Here is a 23,829-nt window from a genome sequence, read left to right on the forward strand (position 1 = left end):
ATGATAGATGACTTACAGTTGCCGCTTTCCTGACGGGGAAACACCACTGAATACTGCATCACCGTCGATGCACCGACCAAACGACAACTTTATTTGAAGAGATAATGATTGGGGTGTTTCATCGCCAGAGGTGATATTGCTCCTGGTAATTTCGTTGATGAGTCTTCTCAGTGAGAACAGAACTTCTATGTTGTCCAAAAAGTTTAGTACAGTCGAACCTCTCAATAACGAACGTCGATTTAACGAAATCTTCTGTTTAACGAAGAATTTCTGTCGCTCTTACGCATCCCCGTAGACGCCACTGTATTTTTTAGCTCGATTTAACGAAATATATTCGTTTGGTTGGCTCTATTTAACGAAGTCTCTGGGCAATGAAGGCCTTCTGCACGTGTCCTTTCCTTTCACCACGAAGAAGAGGAGGAGAAACCTTCCCCTCTTCGTACGTTTTCATTGGTTACTGCGGTTGTCATGTGCTGTAAGCAGGCCGTAAAGGAGCGTGTAGACATGTGCACCGTCGGTAATTTTTGGTACGGTGATGCCATTGCAAAACCGGCGCACTGAGGGTCTCTTCGCACCTGTTTTCGGATGCGAAAACTCACATTGCATGCCCCTTGCGATGTCAAATTTACTTTTGTTGATGCAGATGACAGTAGGTTGCAGTTTTGCGCTGTTTTTTACTTGTTTTTGTTTGCGCCGCTGACGCCGACGCTGCTGACGGTGGTGGTAAAATGGGCATGAAGCCGCCGGCGGTCAAAGTTCCATCGGCGCAAATGTCTACATGATACCCATTTCTCGTTCTTTTCAGTATTCAGTGGCGGTGTACTCTCTTTCTTTTCGAAATTTTCTCCTTGCACGTTTGTCAGCCGTCATGAGTGCAAGTAAACCAACCATAAACATCGATATGTGAACGCACAAGAGAACCAGGAGAAAGCAGTAGAGGCCATCCAGAGTTACGAACGTTTCAAGCGATATTGTGCATAAATTACGTATTACCTAGTGTTATGTGATGAATAACAGTTTATATTTTGTGCCCTTCATAGCTTGGTATCTGTTTTATGACAAATGCCGTTGTGCCGTATGCGCGGCGCAGGTGGTGATGGGTGCCATCTTTTTTTCGCTTGGTGTGTTCCATTTAATGAATTCCTCTATTTAATGAGAAAAAGAGCCGCATTTACAAATTCGCTATATGGAGGTTCAACCTTGTATTTACGCACAGACCATTTCACAACCACCGTGCCGCAAGCCCCCACGGTGGTAGTCGAGCTAAAAACTCCTATTCTATATAATTTCTTCTTTGAGGATCTCTTTAGTGCTATTGTTTCTGAAGATATTGGAAAAACTGCAGCACAAGCTCAGACATTATGTTGTGACCACGCATCTTTATCTGTATGGATAAAACGGACGCACAATACAGATTTCAGTGATGAAGCTATGTGCTCAGTGATGTGCCAAAAGCATGAAAAGGAATACGAGACTCAGTCAAAAACATGTTGTCACAAGCGGCTGGACTCAGAAACCTAGTCTTTGCTAGCAAGCTAGGATTCTGTGAGACGTCAAATAACCACCCTCTCGACGTATCACTCATAGGTGTTTTGACACAGACAGACGCGAGTGGCTGTATCTCCTCCTGCACTGTTATACCCGTGTCACACGGTAAATTGAATATCATTCCCAGCAAATGACATTCGCAGTGAATGACATTAGTTTCGTGTGACACGGTGAAATCAGATGGCAATACATGTGAATGATATTCGCCCAGCGAATGAGTTCGGGGAACTCATTCGCTTTTCTCTCTCACACCGACAGCACACCCTCGTGGTAGATAGGTATCAAAAACAACAACGATAAACCGTTTGAAGAAATGAAAGACGAATGAAAAGTTGTACTCCAATATTTTATTACAAATTTGAGAACTTTTGACACCAAGGAAGGAAGGCCAAAGACTGTTTTTCGGGGGCCACCCTCGTTCCCAGTCACCACGTTGCCAAGTGCGGTGCAGATAGGCTTCTTGGTTGTCTTTGCTTGTGGTACTTAGCCAGCTAGGTGTCTTTGAAACAGCAACGATTTTATGAAATAATCTATTGTTTCCTTACTTTCGAGCAAAAGAAATAAAAACATAACTAATAGGGCTGTATAATGCTTCATACGGTCACCCCTGGTGTCTTAATTGTCGACATTGACATAATTTGCGAATGACATTCTCTTTCTTCGTGTAGCTCGATACAAGACAAACGAATGACATACGGTGCGACTGTCACTTACTGGGAATGCCATTTGGTTTGCCCTGTGACAGGGGTATTAGATACATTGTAAATATGGGGGTTGCTTCTGTGCAGTTTGTCTCCCTTCTCTTTGTTAGCGCCCCTGAAAGGTTCCACATTCTTCGCACTTCGAAAATCAGCCCTCCTAATTACGGGAATCACCACACAAATGTACGGTTCCACTTGAGAATGCATACGATGGGTGGTGTGGTAACGCGTCGGATACTCCCAAGACCGCTGCTGGCGTGATGGAGCAGTGCACCCCTTTTAGGTGTCGCATGGTCCCTATAGGAACATACTGTATAAGTGGTTAATTTTGCTGTCCTAGTAATTCACAAATTTGGACGAAGGCACATTTGGTGAATGTTTTGTGGGACCTTAATTTCGCTGTACCTTGATACTGCACCACTTAGTTCTTCGGGAAGTCACCTACTTTGCGGGACTTTGATTTAACGAAAAGATAGCTTTCACGAAAGTCGCAAAAATTAAATCCCCGTGAAATCACTACTTGTTCAATAACGTCTTACTTTTTCAGGTTAAATGTCCTTCCTAGTTTCATGGGGAGGGAGTGGGTGAAATCAGGTGCTATTGATACAATCAGGTTTTATCAGATTACTTTATTCTTTCTGTTCAGCAAGCGGCCTGTAGTTAAAGGTGCACGTATTACACAAACATGCATTCCTGGAGATTTATAATCACAAACGCTGCATGACGTAACATGAAATGTGCTTAGCATAGTTTATCATTGCATTCAGATTATTAATATGTTCTAGTTGCGGCTGCACCAATAAAACATGAATCATCACCATCACACCTCCTCCTCCTCTTCCTCCTCGAAGTTGCCTAATAGCATTTCTCCTAAATGTCATCTGGCATATGTTCGTACAAAAGCATGCACTACGCTCATCTGCATATGCTCAGTTCACTCAAATATTAAGTGGCACATCAACCACTTTGCTTGTATCTTCACATTCACCACAAAACTAGGGCTCACCCCATCGGGAAACACTGACAAAAGACGACATCTCCCCTTTTTAATCTTTTTTTTTTCTTTTTCTTTGCAAAGTAGCAGCAGCAGTGTAATTCTGTTACAGCACTTTTGGTGTTGGAAGGCACAACGTTGCTTTCCTAAAAATCTTATTAAATTAAATACTCAGCATCCAATGTTGGAGCCTTGTTATGAACTTTGTGCAATCACGCTTTCAGATAACCTTGTGGTTTCCTTGCAGGTGTTCACCAGCTATGGAAACATGAATGCTCTGGTGAAGAAGAACAAGGCTGGCAACACAGCCCTTCACATGGCCTGTATGATGTCAGAGACTGGGTGCAGTGAAGAAGTGCAAGAAGTGTTTGTGAAACACCTAGTGAGCAGTTCTGCACCTATGAACATCGTCAATGGCTCTGGAAAGCTGCCCAGGGACTTAGTACCACCCAATAGGACCTCAGTAAGTTTGGCTCATATTTTGCGAGAGTGAAGTAGTACAAAATAGTATAGAATGACTTGGGTCAGTATTTTACAGTACAAGAAGTTTTTCACATTGTTCCATCATGAGTGCACAAATAGAGCCTGCATCTTTGTTTAGAGGGGTGATTTAGTGAAAAATCATGTATTGATTTTTTTCCCCTCAAAGAATTTTATGTATTTTCTTTCATCGTATCTACACACAAATATCAAAGGGCAATGTTGGCTTACGTTAACAGTCCAGAAGTATGTGCGGGGACCTGTCGGACTATTCAAAAGTGTGATTGAAATACAGATGAGCCCGTTCATAACAATGGTGTCGATGACGCGGAAATTCAATTGTTATATCGGAGTATTGTCAAATGCAAGCTCCGCGAAATAGTAATGTGATATCCGGTAAAAACTGAATATGAACGAGAAAAACAATAGTTCAGATGAACATACTGGTTTTATTTAAAAAACGAAAGTAATGACGCTCGCTTCAGCTTGGGACCGCTGTTCGTGACAGCTTTCTCAAATTTGTCTAGAGACAAAAAGAAGTCTTCGTCGAGACCACGGAAAGCCACGAACTTTCGCAGGTCACAGATCGCTTCCATCATGCGCTGCTCTGTGACGGGGTGACTGTCCTCACATTCGTCGTCACTCTCACTTGGGTCACTCAGTTTCGGTTGGACCATGGGTCGAACACACTTCCTGGATAAGGGAGGCGTCTGTCACTTCTTCGCGTGTCGGTTCGGAGCTGTCCGCGTCCAGGAAGTCCTGAAGACCCGCGTTGTCCGTTGGCGCAAGCCGCTCCCACGCTGCTTTGACTTCTGCTCGGGAAGAAGCAATTGCTGTATCGTCTGCCAACAGTCTTGCGTTCTCATCAGGGATGAATATTCCGGCTTTTACAAAGCAGTTCCGTATCGTCTGACAGGTCACTTCGTACCACACCGCGTACATCATCTGCACGGCCATGCCCAGGCCGATCTTCGTCAGTGGCGCGCTCGATGCTGACGGGTGGGGACCGAGGTCGCGAAGAACCCTTTCAATCACTCGGCGTTTGTAGCACACCTTGAAGTTGTTGGCGATTATTCCCATGTCCAGGGGCTGAGTCTTACAGGTGCTGTTCGGGGGCAAAAAAAACAGCTCCACGTTCGTCAGCCGCGGATTGATGCGGTGCGCGCTGCAGTTGTCCAGCAGTAGGAGGATCTTCTTTCGGAAATCTCGTGGATTCGTTGCCTTGCCAAACACAAACAGCTTTTGGCGATCACTACCATCCATGTTGCAGCACAGCAAGACGGTCACCCGTGCTTTGCTCGTCTTGCCGCCGGCACACGCTTCGTTGTTCAGCGCATGAGTGTGTGACGGCAGAAGCTGGAAAAACAGAGCAGTTTCATCTGCATTGAAGACATCACGTTCGTCATACGACGCAATTTTTGCGCCATGCAAGTCCAACCACTCCTCGATCTCCGAGATGTCAGCGGATGCCTCCTCTCCCACGACTTTCTTGAACTTGATGCCGTGTCTCTCCTTGAAGCGATGCAGCCAGCCATTGCCAGGACTGAACTCCTCATGTCCCAACAAAAACGCTAGCTGCTTCGCCTTTGCGGTAAGAACGGCGCCACTTACGGGAAGGTTTCGGCCACGGACCTCCGCAAACCACTTGTACAGAGCGTCCTCGACGTCCGGCAGTGCCACTCCCCGCATTCGCTTTCGTTTTCCGGACGCACAATCCATTGTCGCGGAAGAACGAATCTTCTCCCGGTTTCTGATGATGGTAGAGATGGTTCGCTGTGACAGACCATATTTTGCAACCAACGTCTTGACAGGAACCCCGGAACGATAGTCATCGAGGATGCTGAACTTTGTCTCGAGGCTGATTGCTTTCCTCTTCAGTGCATTTCCGGAAGAGGCAGACGCCATGGCTGCTGCGAAAGTGTGCGCACGATGGGCGACGTTGACCAACTGTCCCGAACTGTCGAAGTGGAGAGGGAAAAGGGGAGGAGAAAACAGCCTCTTCTGCGCCAGAGCATACGGCTCTGTCCCGCGCTTGTTAGCTGTGCAGCCGCATCTCGTGACTCGCTAATCCTTCCGCTCTGTGTGACCTTGGTCCAACGACCTTTGAAGAATTCCAAGGAAGCGTACATGCGTTATTGGGTGAAAATAGGAGCCTAGTTCCAAAACGTTTTACATCTTTTGTCCGCGCCAGGGACAAAACCCCATTGTTGTACGCGAGCAATGCATTCCACTGACGATTGTACAAACGGAGCTTTCTTTACACGTGTTTCAATGGGAGAGTTGACGGGAGCTGACAATTTGATTGTACTATCAGAGTTATTGTTATATTGAAGATTGTAATAAACGGATGTAACGGATGTCTGGCTTGCGTCAAAGAAGCCAGAAATGCACAGTGCTGGACAAAAGTTTATGGAACACGTTCCGGCATATTTCTTCCTCAGAATGACGCGGTAGCAGCGAATGGTTCCGTACGGACTTGCAAATGGGTGACTGGGTTTACTGGGCACATGTCTTTAAGCCTGCATGGGCCCATTCGCCGCTAGCGTGTCACTCTGAGGAAGGAATGTGCAGGAGTGTCTTCGTTAAACGTTTGTCCAGCACTGTACAATTAGAGCCTGACGTTCTTAAATTTAGTTTTCGTCAAAATTCAGCAGTCCGAGTGCAAATTTTGGCGTGCAGGCGCAACGCTATGTGCTACAAAAAATGGCGAACTTACTCTCTCTCGCAGGTTTGTTCCAACGGGACGTGTAATTCCTCTGGCTGTAGATGTCCTTCATTACCATACTTGGTGTCAGTTCACTCAGCTTGTAATGCTCTTTCATTTGATATAATTATCGTGCGTATACATAGTACTGGTATCTGCTGAGACAGGCAAATGTTTAGGCATATCTTGAAGAAACAAGGATTTTGTGCATCCGTTTCTCAAGAAGGCTCCTTTTGAGGTCATTTATATTTTATCAGGACATAGCTCGATGTTAGACCTTTTATCTGACGTAAAAAAATTCAGCTTCGAAAGGCGTACACTAGCGATTAGCGCGTTAAAATGCGGCCCTCCTCTGCGTGGGTACGTGTCGGAGCCTGACTGGAGGGATGGCGGGCCTCCTGTCAATGTGTCCTTTGTTTGGGCAAGTATGTCTGGCCTTAGCCTTACCTGAGCTATTCGTCGGCAAACTTTTGACATACTGCTGAAGAAAGAATCCACGCCTCGAAGTTTGTTCCTTCCCACAAAGCATCTGAATGAAATCCTACGTTGCCGTAAAGCCGTATTTCAACGGCTAAATGGTCAGCAAAGGTAAAACCTCTCTCTTGCAAACTGCCTACACGGTGACACGCATATCGTACAAATAAATATCGAGTTAAGAGTTGCTTTTTCCATTGTCCCCGCAAGTTCCTACGAAGCTTTCTTTACTTCATTTTACGATATTTTTAAGTTATGCAGAGGGCTTTCATCACAAAACACGTGTTCTGTGCTGAAGTTGTAGCAGTACATTTCCTCACAGAACCAAGGAAGTGGCCGGGTTCTCACATTTGTCATAATTACATTAGAGACGTTCAGAGCAAAGCCATATGGGAGATAAATACTAATCCACCTTCCAAGATGCACATAATGCACTGCTGAAAATTGGACAGTAGCTATGCCTAGCGAAATACGAGCGTGCCACTGGGGAAAAACAGATTTCCGTATTCACATGTGTGGTAACAGCTGGCACGGAAACGTACAGTTTTGGTGTGGTGAACGAAGACATGTGTCACGATTCAGCACACTTGCTGTTAGCTTCCATCGCTATTGAAGAGTTCGCATGCGTGGCAAAGCAAGACATAGGAAAGTGGAGGCCGAGGAACATTCACAAACTGAATTTGTCGCTGTCATTGCAAAATACTGCTTCCACAGTCCTCGAAATACGTCGACATAAACTACCACGTTTGATTACACAAGGTTGTCCCTTTGCTTGTATGACATCGACAGAGATTCGCCATCCCACGGTACCGCCAGCCGGGCTCCGGCACGTATGCATGCAGAGTAGGGCCGAGTCTTAACGCGCTAATCGCCAGTGTCCGCCTTTTAAAGCAGAATTTTTTTCATCAGATGAAAGGGCCATGTCCTGCCAAAATATAAATGAAATCAAAAGGGGCCTTCTCGAGAAATGGATCCACAAAATCCTTGTTTTTTCTAAATGTGCCTAAACATATGCCTGTTTCAGCTGATGCCTGTAGGAGGGATACACACAATAGATATGTAGATGAAAGAGCATTAAAAGCTGAATGAACTGATACCAAGTATGGTAATGAGGGACATCTACAGCCAGAGAAATCACGCATCGAAGTTGGAACAAAACTGCGAGAGAGAGCATGTTCGCCATTTTTCACTGCGCGCCAAAATTTGCGCTCTGACTGCTCACCTGTACGCATACTAAAGCATAAAAAAATTCACTACAATATCTTTTAAAACTCAGGAGATATACACATGCATACACGTCAAAGCTGACACACTCGAGTTCAGGGCCAGATTTTCTCAATTTTTTTGCACGAAAACTATTTGGTAGAAATTATTTGTTTTACCGCTGTTAATCATCATGTTTGATGAGCTTCTAAATATAAAAAAATAATGAAAATCCAGGAGGGCGATGGGACCTCCATGCCTGAACTGATGTGAAACCGGCCAGATGTCAATAATGCATAGTGCGCACAAAAATCACATCCAAAATTTGACGTTCTGTGAAAGATGAAAGTCATTGAAAAGGTTAGCCAGCTGTAGGACTCGAACCCACATTTTCTGGATTACTGACGTCCTAGATTGTGACGTTCTAGATTGCTTCCTTCTCCCTTCTGCACAGTTGTCAGTAGCCTACTCCACCATTTTTTGTAGCTGCCTGCAAATGAGAGTCACTTTGAAATGACCTCTTTACACAGTGCAGTCCTGTGAATTCATACGCGAAGGGGACCAAAGATTCATTAGAATAAAGGTGGAGTTGGAACTATTGGGAGCTCAGGGTGTCTACCAGCCTGGAAAACTGTGAATTGTCGAGGAATTTTCATGTGATTGGAAAAGTCTTGGGTCTGTCCGGCAATTTGCAAAAAAAAGCAGCAGAAATCAGGGAAAATTGCAGACAACTGCTGTGGCGATGCACAGCGAACTGCGAGTGCCGATCAGTGGTTGAGTGGCCACACAGGAGCAACATTGTCGTCGTCATTTCAATTCGCCAATGCGACAAGCTCAGAAAAGTAGGGCAGCCTCATTAATACTCAACATATGATCTGTTTTATGAGAGATCCAGGGGGTATCAAAATGTAGCAACAGGCCCACAGTTCCCTTTTGTCTTGGTCAGGGGATTCACTTTAAATAGTCAGTGAAAACCTGGAAAAGTCAGGGAAGTTCAAGGTTGCAACTTGGTATACAACCTGGAGCTGTCTTAATGAGGGACTTGATGCATTGACATCGCATACTAGCATCATCAGAGATGTGTCATGACTTGCTAGGCCTTGCTGCATGTTCACGCGGCAATGCGATGCAGGAATTATGAGAGACTTATTCATTCCAAAATCTTTTTTCAGGCAAGTACCAATAACTCACAGCAGAAAATAATCTTACGCGAGCTTGCATTAATTTTGTTCAGCCGGAACTCAAGGGTCATGAACCCCACAAACGCGAATGTCACCAACCCAATTCGAGAAAATCCTGGCTGTCATCCACACCTTTCTGTTAGCTGTATTCTCAACAGGAAGGTTCTTGATCGCCTTAAAACAGTGAGGCTTACTTGCTTTGCCCACCACGAGTAAGTGGCATCGTTCCGTGCATTTGCACATACCATTATGGTGATTCGCTCTTTGTTTTTCTTTCCTCTGGTACAAAAGTCTCTTCCGTAAGTAAGGACCTTATGATTACTGATTTAACGGAACAACAGCCGCGAGGTTGTTTGGATTCGTATTTATGCGATGCAAAAGTTTTCTCATGAAACGGAACAAAAATTTTTACACCACTAGGTAAACTGAACCGATAACAGAACTGACTGAACATTTCAAAGGCATCATCGCAACGCGCATCGCAGCTTGAGCTCTCTTCCTCCGGTACGGCCATGATTAGGATTAGTACATTTACAGTAGTAAGTGTAATTTTTCCAACGGCATCACAGAAGTGCGCACATTGTGCTCTTGATCTTCAAAGTAGGATCGAAGTTATCGACAATTTTGAGAGTGGTTGCTACAGAAAAACGGCGCTTGCGCTGAAGTAAGGCACGCGAAAAACTACGCTAACAAGAACTCTTAGCAAAAAGGACAAGCTACATGATGCCTTTAGTGCTTCATGATTTGGACAGCAAAGAAAAAGACTTGGACTCAGTGACTACGAAGAGCTTGAAAAATGCTTGCTACTGTGGATAAAGCATTCCCAAAGTCAGAATACCCCAATGAATGGGCCAGTTCTTTGTGTGAAGGTGGAACATCTCAATGAGGACTAGAATAAATAAAAATAAATAAATAAAGTTGAAAGTTGTGTGTGTATTCCTTGTCTTTGATGCAGTAATGTGCATAAAGACTGCTTACAGCTTCTGCACTCCTGGAAATTACACCATTTAAGATCTCACGCATAACTCAGTAAATGGAACTCCCCATAAACGGGACATATTTTCCAGATCCCTCGAGGTTCCGTTTAGAGAGATTCCACTGACACTTAACGAGTAAATACCTACTCGACACTGCAGCTGCACACAGGGCTGCGCACGGCCGGGCAACTCTGAACCGAGTCGGGCAATCTTGTTCGAATAAACACCAGTTCAAATTATCTGAAAGAATTAATGGGATTGCAGTGTACTACAAGTGAAGCTACAAAAGCGCATGTTTTATTCGACTTTAGCTTGAATAACCCATATAGTACTACGTCAAATGTGCTGTCTTTGCTTGCAGCAACCAGTTTTGTGATCGTGGCTTCATTCATTGTAGGTGCTTCGGTGGCTGCCTGCTCTGTAAGCTCAATTTCTGCCTCATGACCATGACCATGAAGGGATTTCTTCGGCCACCGAAGAGCAAGTCAGAAAGAAATGGCATACAATGTCAACATCTCTTCGGTATCCACAGCTAGGACCACACTTCTTCACAAGAGAGAATATATGTTGATTCCCTTCCATTCCTTTTGGATTTGAGAAAGAATGTTTGAAGTTGTGTCACACTGTGTGAAGCTAGTTTACCCTGAACGTGGTGTGTCATTTCAAGACTGTTTCTATGGCGCCGGAGTGACATCATCATCCTGAACGTGCTGGGAGATGCGACTTGTAAAGTAGAAATCCAGGATATGAGATTTAGCGTCCACAGTCTGAAATTATGTTAAAGAATGTTCTGCTTATCTTTAGCATAACATTATCATGTGATGTCCATTGTAACATGGACATAACATGTATGTAATGTCCATTAGGACACTTGGGGTACCATGAAATACATAAATAAATAATTGAATCCCCCTAGCTTTTCATGATTCCGCGGAATGTACCGTGTCTCCCATAAGCTGCTGTTTCCCTGCGAACTGCGTTTTTATTTGTTTTAATTTTTTTTTTTGGTGAATATTCAGTATATTACAGAATTATGTAAGGATCACAATCAATCTCCAACATCTTTGCGGGGTAAACCCTATCAGATGCGGCTGTAATACTGCTGGCACTTGCATGGCTGAACGTGCTGTGACAGAAGAAAGTTTAATGACAGGAACACCCAGAGGGAAATTGTCACTGAACTTGTCTTTGCGTGCTGAAAAGTTGCAGAAGGCTAGAAAAGCGTGCAGGACAAGCCGGTAAGCAGTGTTGGGAGAATGCTGTACCATTCTTTTGCTTGTTTTCTCTTGCCCACGGAATCCCGCGGATTTGTAAGAATCCCGCAGATTTGTAAATATCACTTTGCGTAAATGTTAATTGTCCACCGCTGAAATGCTTGGGGCTTAAATTGTCACGTTTAATGCCCAGGTTTGAACCATTGCTATGCTCGTAGTCAATGCTCCAAGAAGAAAGCGCAAAGCATCAAACCATGATTGTGTATTGTATGAGGCTTGTGAGAATGCAGAGAAATTCTTAGGAAGTTTATCACACTGTATTGCCCTGAAAAAAATAAGATCCACACAGAACACACCGGGTATCCAGCTGCTCCCGAGGCTTCAGAAACGGGCTCACTCAGTAATTGTGGTGTCTAGCATTGCCTAGTGGGCGTGACATAGTAGAAACAGCATACGCTGTCCAATAAGTGTAAATCTCATTATTCGTTTCTCCTAGAAGTTGTTAGGCTTTCATTAAATCCCTAAAAGCTGTGAAACCTCTATACCCTGAACGCAGGAAAGCGCAACTGTTCAATGCGTTACGCTGCATTGTCTTTACTGAAGCAAAGTTCATGTTTGCATAACATGACTGAAGAGCATGTAGAAGGCTGTGAAGGTTGCGCAGACCTCGAAAAAATACGCATCTTACATTCCTGAACAATCATTATACTGTACTACTAGGTGGCAAAAAGAATCTGTGACAGGACACATCTTGTGTATATTCTACAAAGACCAAAAGCTTTCTCTCCCCAAAAGAAAAAGCAAATGTCCTACCGGTCGGAGAAACCAACAGTGAAACATAAGCCTTAGTGTATTCATCATGTGGTATTTTATAATAGGCTTTGGAATATGTACCCAACTTGAACAAGTCCTGGAGGCAGTACAGTGGCAGCACTGTGTGGTTTGATGCTTTTGAATCTTTGAAAAAAAAAAATACTCTGAAAGTGAAAAGTGGCATTGAAGTTAATTTTTGGAAAAAGTTCGGTCCACATCGGGACATGTTTTCCTGTTAGAATACATTTATGGAGGTGCTCAAGCATAGTCCACAAGCAGAACAGTATGATACATATGCTTATGTCACCGTTGCTGCTTCACCGTGGTGTGTATGCGTGCCAAAGTGCAAATTCAGCCTCTAATACAAGCACTGCGCATTCAACACATCCACTTAGCATCTTGTGTTCATCTGAAACACAGGAAGCACACTTTTTTTTATTTTCTGCCTGCAGGAGGGATAGGCATCAGTGTTTTAACTGGCTGTGCAAAGAATCTTTGAAGAAATGCTTAATTTTTGGTAAGCTTGTCATACGAACGGCGAAGAAGAACAAGACACAGACAACGACAAGCACTTACTGGCCGTTGTCGTTGTCGTTGTCAGACATCCGTAGACTGTTAGAAAAGGGAAGGGAAGGGATGCAGACATGCTGGGGCATACTGAAATCAGGATTCAGAGACGTAGAGCAATAAGGACAATACAAGAGACAATTTGTTCTGTGCTGGCCTTATTGTTCCGTGACTCTGGGTTCCTATTTCAGTATAGTTTGCTGTAGTTAAATTTTTGGACTGCTTTACTCTTGATTTTGTGAGCAACAGAAGTGAGAAAGATGGGTGTTTAGTGTTGTGCCTTGGTGCACAGGCAAGGACATGGACTCAAGTGCCCCCAAAAAATTCAGCGAACTTCATGGTTCGTTCCAAACTGAACTTCAGGATATCGACTACGAATCCACTTCAGGATATCATATTCATTTCTACATATGCTCAAAGTCTGATCTGGTGCCTTATCTACACACCGTCAGTATTAGTGTACCTGGCATTTGCTCACGTGGGACCTGATTTAAAAAAAAAAAAATGACGTGAGCGTTGAGGTTGCCAAACATCGCGCAATCTGATACCATTCAGAAAAGTCTCAAGCACACCTTCCTTACAGTTACAGAAAGACGTAAAGTACATGTCAAAAGATAAAGTTTTAGTGGAAATAATTTTTTTCATTCTTTCGAGTCAATGTGTGCACATCCGTCACATGTATGTGTGGGTGCGGCTCACCCTGAAGGTCAGGACCAAGGAGGGATTACCGATGGGCGACGGACGAGGGTGGGGTTTCGTGTTTCTGAGATTGTCACTCTACATTAGGATGCGACTTTCGTTGGATTTGCAAACTTTGCACGTTATGCTTAGAGCCTGGAGTTTTAGGGTTTTTCCCGATTCTTCCCCGAATTTGCACCCCGAATTGAAGGTTGCCTATTTAGGGTGAAACCCAATTTTTACCTGGCAAACTGCCCTCACTGGGACATCTATAGGAAGGCACTAACTTAATTGTTTGGCAGCAAATGCAGTTACATCACCGTTTGTACCAAACCGCTACAGTTAGTTTGAGTAGCTGAGCCCGATTTCTCCCCGAATTTAGCATACTGGAAGTTTTTCCACCCGAATTCGCATGAATTTAGTGCACACGTTTGTTTACCCGATTTTAACCCCCCGAATTTCGAAAAAAATATTTCCCGAAAACTTCAGGCTCTAGTTATGCTCTTGCCACTGTTGTCTGTACAGATGACATTCCTACCAACCCTCCACCTGTAACTTGAGTTGATAAAACTTGCGCGAGATTGTCACGTGTCCATTAGTAATGTATCACGCACACTTTTATCTTTGTTTCGTGACATTGCTTTACTAGCTGTATTTAGGGTGCATTTTGTGACTACATGTGTTGAAGTGTCATATGTCTGTTATTTTTGTCTTTGCAATATGTGTTAGTGCATAGAAAAGACACTTTGCGTTACCACATAAACAGGATTATAGGTCAATTCTGTGAAGTAGAAAAGAAGAGCAAACGAAAAAAGAAAAAGCATTGCCTATTGACCGACTCATGGACAGTTTTTTTAAACAACAAAACAGGACAATTTTCCATGCCTAAATTTTTTGGGAAAAAGAATGTCGACCTATAGTCTGGTTTATGTAGCAGGTTTATGAGCTGTTTTGTTAATATGGAGTAATATGTTTGCATTTGTTGTGATGGCCTCAGATTTTCTTTTGCGAGGCGGAGATTTTTAAAGTTTTACAGGACTAGCCATCTAGTATTGTTATGTTTGTGAGATTTTTATCATTGTGATGCAGTAGGTATGTGTCAGCATACAGTAACGTAAGATGACAGTACACGCTTCTATGTCTGCAGTGAATTTGCGCCATCTTATGCACCACATTTGTTTCTGTGTGTGCTGAGGTACCTTATTTTGACTAAGAAAAAGTAATACATGGCATATACTATATATTACATATATTTCTTAAATAGTTAGCTGCTATCGGGTGATATAATTGTTACTTAAAAAGGGAACCACTGTTCCCATTCACTCTGCATGTCATAGCTTTTAGGCATTTTGCCTGATCTTGCATCAGCATTGTTGTGACATGAACATTAAGTTACACAGCACATATGAAGATTACTGCATCCACACGTGCTGCCATAGGGGTCGGAACCTAGCGACTGTTCTTGTGTCGCTAGGTTCTATAGCGCTGGTTGTGTGCTAGTAACCAGTACTCTTGAATTGGTATTTTCTTTTGTGGTATACCTGAGGAATCCTAGTGTGAACACACTTAAATATGTTGTAGACAAGGCTTTAAACACACAAGGAAGTGTTAAGGGAAGAACCGCAGGACACAAGCCGCCAATATTTTAACAGAAACTGCTCTTCTTTGCGGCTTTATAAAATGTGTGCTTCATGCAAAAGCATGGTGCTCTTGCCAGCCATGTGCAAATACGAATAGCAAGTAAATTTTGAAGAATACAGATGTCTATTGACAGGGAAAGAAGACAGATATCTGGTATGTCTGAGTATTGCATACCTGATTGTGTAAAAATGAAAACCAGCAGAGCACTTAGTGTGAATCATAATTTCATTATTCACTTTTTTTTCATGAAATCTTCATTTCAAAACTACCACTTTTTTTTTTCAGGGGAAGGGTAGCATTTGTATTTATAACCATAGTAGTGTGCAAACAACCATGTGCCACAAAATTATGTTCCAAACATCGTCAAAACTCTGAATGCTATAAAAAAATTAAAGCTGAATATTTTTTTTTGTACTGTCAATTACTCTCTGAGGGTTCATCCCACACCACAGTGGGAAGGTGTATAAAGCAGAACGTAGTTGAGATCCACATTGTAGAATTTTTGCAAGAAAATCAGGCAGGAGGGTGGGTGGAGTTCGGGGGCCTACCTGGGATGTTGCGGTTGTCCTTTCCATGAAACATTAGATTCACTCTTTCCACCCTACAGCTATTGGCTTTTGCCTGAAATATGCACGTTGTTGCTTGGGGTACAGTTCATATCGCTTATTTTGTATATTGATTCGACAAAACACAGCACATTACAAAAACATCTATAAAATGTATATTCTCCAGCTGTAGCTAGTACAAATATGTACCCTCGAAAGAAATTTGTTTTGTTTGTTGTCATTTTAGCTCATGTCATCTCAACAAAAGAAGGATCCGTACAGAGAAACGTGCAGATTTTATCGAAAATGTGGCCATCTCAGGGAGAACAATGTCGGCTCAATTGCATTTCAGGGAGACATTTCACTCTCATTCTATTCTAATTTTGTACCACACAAAGTTCTTGTATACTTGCCTGCTGCTGCTCGATTCGCGAACGTTTATTGTTGTGTAATATCACGTAATTTTGCAGTGTGTCCATGGAACTGTAATGGCACACAAGGGATGTACATTCTATATTTTATAGCATTTTACATTCGCAACTCGAAAATAGGGTCTGACTTTTTTTGGGTGAAACCCGATACTTCCCTCCTGAATTCGTTTCAGACAAATTTGGGTTAAACCCTATTCCTTCCCGAATTCCGATCACGTATTGTGTTGTGTCGTGTATCACGTACATGATTGGTAGCAATCTGCGAACACATCTGATGAAAATACCATCTGAGTGCAACAATAAACTATGCGAAGCACATTTAATGTTACGTCATGTGGTGTTTATGACTACGAGTCACTATGAACGCACATTCGACCAACATGTGCACCTCTAACTAGATGTCGCATGCTGGACAGAAAAAAAGTACCCAACAACACAAGATTGTATTAATAGCACCCGATTTTACCCCGAATTTCAGGTTTCAAAATAGCACCTGATTCCCCCCGAATCCGAGAAAGACATTGAACCCAAACAAGTCATGGGGTCTTGCTTTTTGTGGGTAAAACCCAGATTTCCCCAGATTTATTCACTCCTGAATTGGTTTAGGATCGGCCGAGGTTAAACCCGATTTCACCCCAAATTCCAGTCATGTATCAGGTTTTACCACCTATCATGCGCACTATTTACTAGAGCAATTAATACGAATGTGTGTACGTGATTGCAACAAGTATGCGGAACACCTTTTGTGTTTGTTTGTTTGTTTGTAACGGAAAAAAAAACGGAGAAATTGAACTGGTCTTCTGACTTGTTCTGCTACTCCTAACATAAATTCTCACCCCGACCCCACCCCCCCACTCCCCAAAAATGCTTCCATGTGTTCTACTCGCAAGTTCGCTATTCACTAGGCACATGTTCGCTATTCAGAACTCCACTATTCACATGTTCACTAGCAGTCTGCTATTCACAATTATTCACTATTCACATGTTCACTAGAAGTCCACTATTCATAATTATCACAAGATCATGCACAGACGATCCTAAAAGGTGGTGTCCATCCTACTACTCTGAACAAATTTCACAAGTGCCGCCAAGGCAGCATCCCTCGTGTTCGGTGCCCAAAGTCCCAGCACCTTCGCTATACTAAAGGCACTGCTGTCTAGTCGAGCAAGTGTAGCTTTCAGGGTAGCTCTTTGAGATGCATACCTAGTGCAGTGCATTATAATATGCTCACTATTCTCCACCGTTGCACAAACCGAACAATTCGATGAGTTGGGTTTTCTAACTTTATGAAGAAAATGACGGCCATAAGCCACATTCAACCGACAGCGGCGTAAAAACACACCACACACATTTTGTGTTACAACATGCACGTGGTGCTGGCTCCTATGAATCACAAGGTATGTATGTTTGACGAGGCATAGGATGGGATATGCACATTAACCGCAGGCGGCTTGCTGGACAGAAAGCAAAAAAAAAAAAGAGACTATAGAACCCAAAATGTATCAGTAGCACCTGATTTCACCACAAATTGCATATTAAAAAAAAAAAAAAAACGCTTTCTTTTTCGAACCAGTAAAGGTGTTTACCTGAAAAAGTCATACCCTACCTATAAAGTGTTACCCCTTTCGGTGATGTGTGTGCCTTGTTTTGCTGTCTGCTGGGGAAATGTCCACCATTGATGAATGTTTGCACATACTTTGTTTCACTATGCATAAAGGTTTTTAAAAGATACTCAGTACGTCACTATGATCTTGTCATGTCTGCCTTTGGTATGTGTTTCTCGGGATTTCTTCTTTCTTTTTTTTTTCTTTTACACGTACCGCACGGAAAGAAGATGCACGCACGTTAAATGAAAGTGTTAGCAAAGATAAAGTACATCCGCAATGGATTATCGGATTCAATTTTGTGTCGAATTATAACTTTTCACGGCTCCTAAATTATTCTCGAAAGTTTCATGTAGTGAGGTACGCCACTGGCACTCATGTTCTCTAAAGGCCGTCTGTGCTGCTAGGAGCCTTTTTTTAAAAATGCAAGTTATCCTTCACGCTGTCCATGAATGAAACAGACGATCGATGAACACGCGTGTTCCAAGTTCCCTAGACAATGCGTAAAAAGTCCCTAGTTCGACGAGAAACGGTCTCGGGGAGATCTACGAGGTTTCTTGGCAGTCATCTTCGCACCACAGCTGATTCCACCCGCGCATCTCAACGTCACTTTGTCACGATGACCTTTTCACGTGCTCGGGGAGTACGAATTATAGGGACGTGTGCGGCAAAGGAACGAATGAATATCAAATCAAACTCATTTTGGTGCACAGTTTATGGCAGAATAATTCTTCCGCGGATAGCTATAACTTACGGGCCGTACTTGAAGGCGCATACATCCTACTCGAGTTTCTTTTTTGTGGCACCACAGGTTACCATCGGATCCATCCTCGCTCGCATGTTGAATGAATCTTTGTTTTATACAGATTAACAAGGAGCCACAAATCTCCGGTGAGTGTATCTCGAATGAGCTCAATCCTCGATCTGTGCGAAAAAACGAGCAACTCATTCCCTAGCTAGGGATGTTTTGGCGCTTGCCAGCTTTGCGTAGAGGAAGTGCGTCACCCAAGTGATGAGAGCGATGCTGACGTCATTCCCGTGATGTTTGTTTGTATGTTTTCTGTTTTCCCGTCGTGCCGTGGATGAAGCTGTTGGGCATGTCGGTGGCCACCGACGAGCGAGTGTGTGTGTGGAGGCAGACTTGGCCCCACTGGGCCATTTCTTTGCCTTTGCGGATCACAATTTGACCATGGGCATGGCTGTGAAAGTGAAAGGCCCGATTCGGGTTGGATTGTATGACATCGAAAGGACAATCGGCAAGGGAAACTTTGCCGTCGTCAAGTTGGCCAGACATCGAATTACAAAAACAGAGGTAAGGGTGCCCGTCTGCCGGTTTGTTGTGGGAAGTAGATACACGTCCTCGCTCAAAAAATTGCATGCGCCGTTGCGAAGAATGCTATGCGATTTCGCGGCTCTACACAACATCGAAATTGCACGCCAACGCGGCCGTCAGTCAGGTATACCAATCAATCCGGTGCTTGCTTGCTTGAAACACTCCGATCTATTTTGGTTTGTGCTGTATTATGAACGACGAAAGTATTAATATATTTTCGTGCATCGATTCGTGCATTGTGCGTAATAGTGACGTTCAGATGAAAGGCCGCGGGCATATAAACTCGGGGCAGCACACACTCGTAAACACAAGTGTGCGTCCGGCGAGATTTAAGTGATGGTGGTCTCCTCCTGCTTACACGAAAGCGTAACGTTTGGGAATAGGGTTTCAATACTGCGTGGCTTCATGTTTAAGAAAACTGTCAGTGTCTTGTGTTTATCCTCATCTGTCAACATAACCTGCGTCATGAGTGGAGGGAATCCTCGGTTCACGTCAGCCGGGTGCTTTGAACGACCCTCGCCGGCATTCGGTCGTGTTTGTGTTTATTTCTCTCTCGTACCACTTCGTGCGTTGAATTTAGACGATACATGGTCACTTCATTCTCTGTGGAGATGCTGGTCGCAAGCAAGCACACTTTACAACCGTGGGATGTTATGCAGCGCTTGTCGCATCCAGTGTGTGAGCTGCGAGCGAATGCACTGTAATACCAAAAAAATATTTAATCTTGCGTGGGGTATGTTGGCAGTACGTTCATCTTCATACATTTGGAAATTATGATGTGACACGGCGCATGTGTATGGGCTTCGAACAAACAGTAATTACCTCTGGGGGTAACCGAGCTTCCTGGGGGGGGGGGGGGGGGGGGGGGGGTATATTTATGTTTATGGATACATATGTCTATGGGTATATTTACTGATAGCCGAGCTGTGTTGGGCAATTTCGGAACTTTCAGGGGGGAGTGTACACCACCTCGAAAAGTCCCAGTTACACCGTGCCGCTGACGCAACGTGTAACGAGGTAACAATAGTATTAAGTACGACAGGTGTCAGCGCTCCACATACGAGGTACTATTTTGTTCGTCACAATATCATCTGTACATCAGATCTGATAACTCTGGTTGAGAATCTGCACCTTCGGACCTCACTGTGAGCATATACTGGACTCGTTGGCGTAGCCAGAGGGAGCCTTGTGGGGATTCAACCCCCCCCCCCCCCCTCGAAACTAGCTTTGGTAGTGCATTCGGGAGTGGGAACACGAGGGTGAAGTCATCTCCCCCCAATGAATGTTCCCCTTCCCGATTTTTTTTTTTTTTTTTTTTTTGGCCACGCCGCGCGGTAACGTCACAGATTTGTGTTGCCAGATTGGCGAGCTTGTCTTATTATTTTTATTTCGTTTCATCGTGCCTCGCGGCCATTGACGTAGTCCTGGGGTGGAAGGGGGTTGAATCCCCAAACTCGTACCTTTGGTAGCGCATTTGGGAAAAGGGGAAGTGAAATCCGCTCCCCATGTATAGTTCCCGTGGAACCGCTCCCAAACTGTTTTTTTTTTTTTTGTTGTTGTTGTACACTACTGCTTGTCGGTATACAACCGATATTAGGGAAAGAGCATCGCTTGACTTCGGGAGAGGGACTTCGTTGTGTCCCGCCACCCCTCAATTTCTTTCGTTACCGAGTGCTTCGATTGATGCCAGTGCATGTACTAGTATGCTGTCCAAAACCGAACCCCCCCTCCGGAGCGATCCGCTCCAGTCTCTATTGTTTCACAACTACGAAGACCACCCTGAAGATAATAAAATTAGTATCTCAGTGACTGATACCTAAACACTGACTCTGAAGAAAAAAAAAAGCTATTTCATATTTCTGAAGGGAGCGAGGAGACTTCTTTTTGAGAGTAATTGTACTCTCCAAAGGGGCAGTGATATAAGTATGTGGCAAAGAAATGAGTTGAAGTACACCTTTCTTTCTTTTTTTTTTTTTAAGCAGTGTAGACTAGTCGGGGGAAATGCCTATGGGCACAGTTGTGGGCACAAGTTCGTCAACTTTTTTGTATTTATTACGTGCCTGAACACCACGATTCTCTCAAACAGCCGTGACTCCGCAATAGGTCTTTCGAGCTACCAGTCGAGACGGATCATCTCGAAACGCTCAATTGAAGGAAATTGAAGGTAATTTTCTTCGACGAAACAGTCTAAAAGAAAAGGCACTTTAACGTTTGACCCAGGCTTCGTTACACGAATAAAAACAATTTAAGAGTTGAGGAGGCTCATCTGGGTTCATAAAAGAGTGAACTGGATTTATTTTCATCCACTCGTCTCATTGGGCTAGTGGTCGGTTCCGCATTCTTTTACCAGACACTTTGGTGATTTCGTGCTTTGTTTCCGTTCTCGTACTCGAGGTAAGCTTAGATTCATGAACCCACCCGTGACAGAAAATAGGGCCATTCTCTGATGCAGTCATGGGCAGAGTAACCCAAAATTAAATTTCAAGTAAAGTTCAGAGTACCATATCGTAAATGTACTTACAACGTACTAAGTACTGGGAAAAGTTCTGTAAAGCACCGTCAAGCACATTTCCAACGTTTGCATAGCACCATATGCCACCGTTTGACGGCGGCAAAATTTAATAAAGTGGTTACGTTTTTATTGACTAGAAGGCAATTTTTTGCATATGTTAATTCTGAAGCACTAACAGTTAGTGCTTACCTATGAATATCAACTGTAAAAGGTGCAAAATTTTTTTCCATTTACGTCTGCACAGGCAACCGACTGTGGTAGTGGAAAATAGTTATTTCCGGATTTAAGGGTGTGTGGGGGTGTAATTCGTGTATTCCTTGTTACACTATGAAAACGGCAGCCCCCAATCCACTTTCTTGTTTAAAAAACAGACTGCTTCTAGGCGCAAAACCTCCAAGGCAGGGGGGTACTCGGTACGAAACCCCCCTCCCCCGCTGATCCTGGGTGTAACAACACACAATACTTGTGCACACCGCAAAATGCAGGTAAAAAAAAAAACGAAAATAATCGATTTCGACGTTCACAATACGGTTACATGTATAGGCTGTCATGTCCAGTTAGGTGGTGTCACGAGATTGGAAGGAGTTTGAGAAGCTCATACTTTGAAAACCATTCAAGAGTGCTGCTTAGATAGACGCCATGAACTGTAAGAACTTTCGCGATCGTCACACTGGTTCCCCCTCCTCATATATTATTTTCTCCTCGGATTTGCACAATTTGCGTGGGTCGGTCCGTGGCTACGCCCACTGAGTACTTGATACTTCAAATACTGCCCATCACTGCTCCGATGTAACAAGTATAATCCCTGACGCCGTCCATGGCACCGGCCTGACGATGGTGACGTATAACGTTATGAGCGACGTAGCGTGGGTGCTTAGGGTCTGCACTCGAACAACAAGGGAAACCTTACACGACTTGCCCTCTATATATGGCTTGAACGATAAATAATGCGATAAAGAAAGCAGAAAGGAACGGCTTCATTGACCTTTAAAACCCGGCAACATTGTTTGGCTTCTATTGCGCTGTTTTCTTACGATGTATGTTGCAACGTCGAAAAAGGCATTCGTTCAATACAGGGTGCATCGTGCGCTGGGATTTCGCGCGGGTGAGCTCAGCTAGTGGGCACTATTGTAAAACACGGGTGAACCACCGCGGTCCCGTGATCGCAGTTCGTACAAAAAACGCGAAATTTTAACATTATTAATAGAGAGTCTTAGTGCATCGTATGCTATTGCCTTTGCGTACGATATACTAAAACTCACTATTATTATCTGCGAGAACCACGAATGCACTGTAAAACGTTTAATGTGCGCGCGCCCCTGTAATTTTCGCGAATTTTAAAGGCACACGCTGTCCGTCGCTAACTTTATTTTCGCAGCTTGTTTCCAAGGTCGTCGCTTAAAACTACTACGCAGCACAAGCATATACCTAATGTCGCTTTTGCAAAATGCGGTGCTTGTTATCTCCAACTTATATAGCGTAGCAAAACCGATGAAACCGCGATTATTTATCATCAATAATTTGCGAAGTTTACTGAGCGTGCCGTGGCGAAAAATGTGCCCTATGCCGGATCTACGAAGGAAGCTAAAGTGTTTTTACAGTATTCGCGCGGTCCCACGCATAATTTTAGTAACTTAAACGTAGTTGAACAGCCTTTTTTGGAATACATATACTGATGTCGAACGTTAGTCACAAGACGCTTCATTGACATGGGCCGAGAAGCCCCCCGACATGGTGCAAAATTGTTTTCGTAGTTCGCACGTATGATATCTTGGACATTGCGCCGTTACGAGACTGTTATCTCGAATAAGCGTACCTGATAAGTTGAAATAAATAATATATAGGGCCGTTGCAGCGAAGTTTGCAGGGCGCCGTTTCGTGCCCAACTGGCCACGGATCCAATGGTAGTTGGTTTCGTCAACGGGTTCTGCATGGTATTTCAAGCGGCAAGGCGCCGAGGAAGGCTACAAAACCTGTAGGAGACCCACAGAAAAAGCGGTGCATCTTGCCATGTGCGAACAACTCGAAACCATGTATTTGAAAGTGCCGCGTCGTCTGCTGAACTACCGCGCGTAGCATATTTTGGGGCGTTGACGTTGCTGCTCACTCGAGCCACCTGGCCCGCAGAAACAGGTCTGTGTCAGAAGGCCGACTTGACATTGACAGTGTGCAGGTTATCTGCGGGAATGTAATTCGGGCATAATGATTTTTTTTTTTATAAAGATGTCA

At 43.8% G+C, this 23,829-nt stretch overlaps 2 protein-coding genes across 3 annotated transcripts in view; both read left to right on the forward strand.

Annotated features, from left to right (window-relative positions):
- Nucleotides 1–17,882, forward strand: part of LOC135372520 (ankyrin repeat, PH and SEC7 domain containing protein secG-like) — a 72,786-nt gene extending 54,904 nt beyond the window's left edge. For both annotated transcript variants that reach the window (XM_064606121.1, XM_064606122.1), the window contains exons 7-8: nucleotides 3,491–3,706; nucleotides 10,660–17,882. In XM_064606121.1, coding sequence (XP_064462191.1) covers nucleotides 3,491–3,706; nucleotides 10,660–10,686 — 243 coding nt within the window. In that variant the 3' untranslated portion in view covers nucleotides 10,687–17,882. The remainder of the gene's footprint in view (nucleotides 1–3,490; nucleotides 3,707–10,659) is intronic.
- Nucleotides 17,883–18,806: 924 nt separating this feature from the next.
- LOC135372419 (serine/threonine-protein kinase SIK2-like) overlaps nucleotides 18,807–23,829 on the forward strand; it is a 107,136-nt gene continuing 102,113 nt past the window's right edge. The window contains exon 1 of the mRNA XM_064606034.1: nucleotides 18,807–19,067. Within this exon, the coding sequence (XP_064462104.1) occupies nucleotides 18,945–19,067 (123 nt within the window). The 5' untranslated portion in view covers nucleotides 18,807–18,944. The remainder of the gene's footprint in view (nucleotides 19,068–23,829) is intronic.

Source organism: Ornithodoros turicata, unplaced genomic scaffold, assembly GCF_037126465.1.
Source record: "Ornithodoros turicata isolate Travis unplaced genomic scaffold, ASM3712646v1 Chromosome15, whole genome shotgun sequence".
NCBI lineage: Eukaryota > Metazoa > Arthropoda > Arachnida > Ixodida > Argasidae > Ornithodoros > Ornithodoros turicata.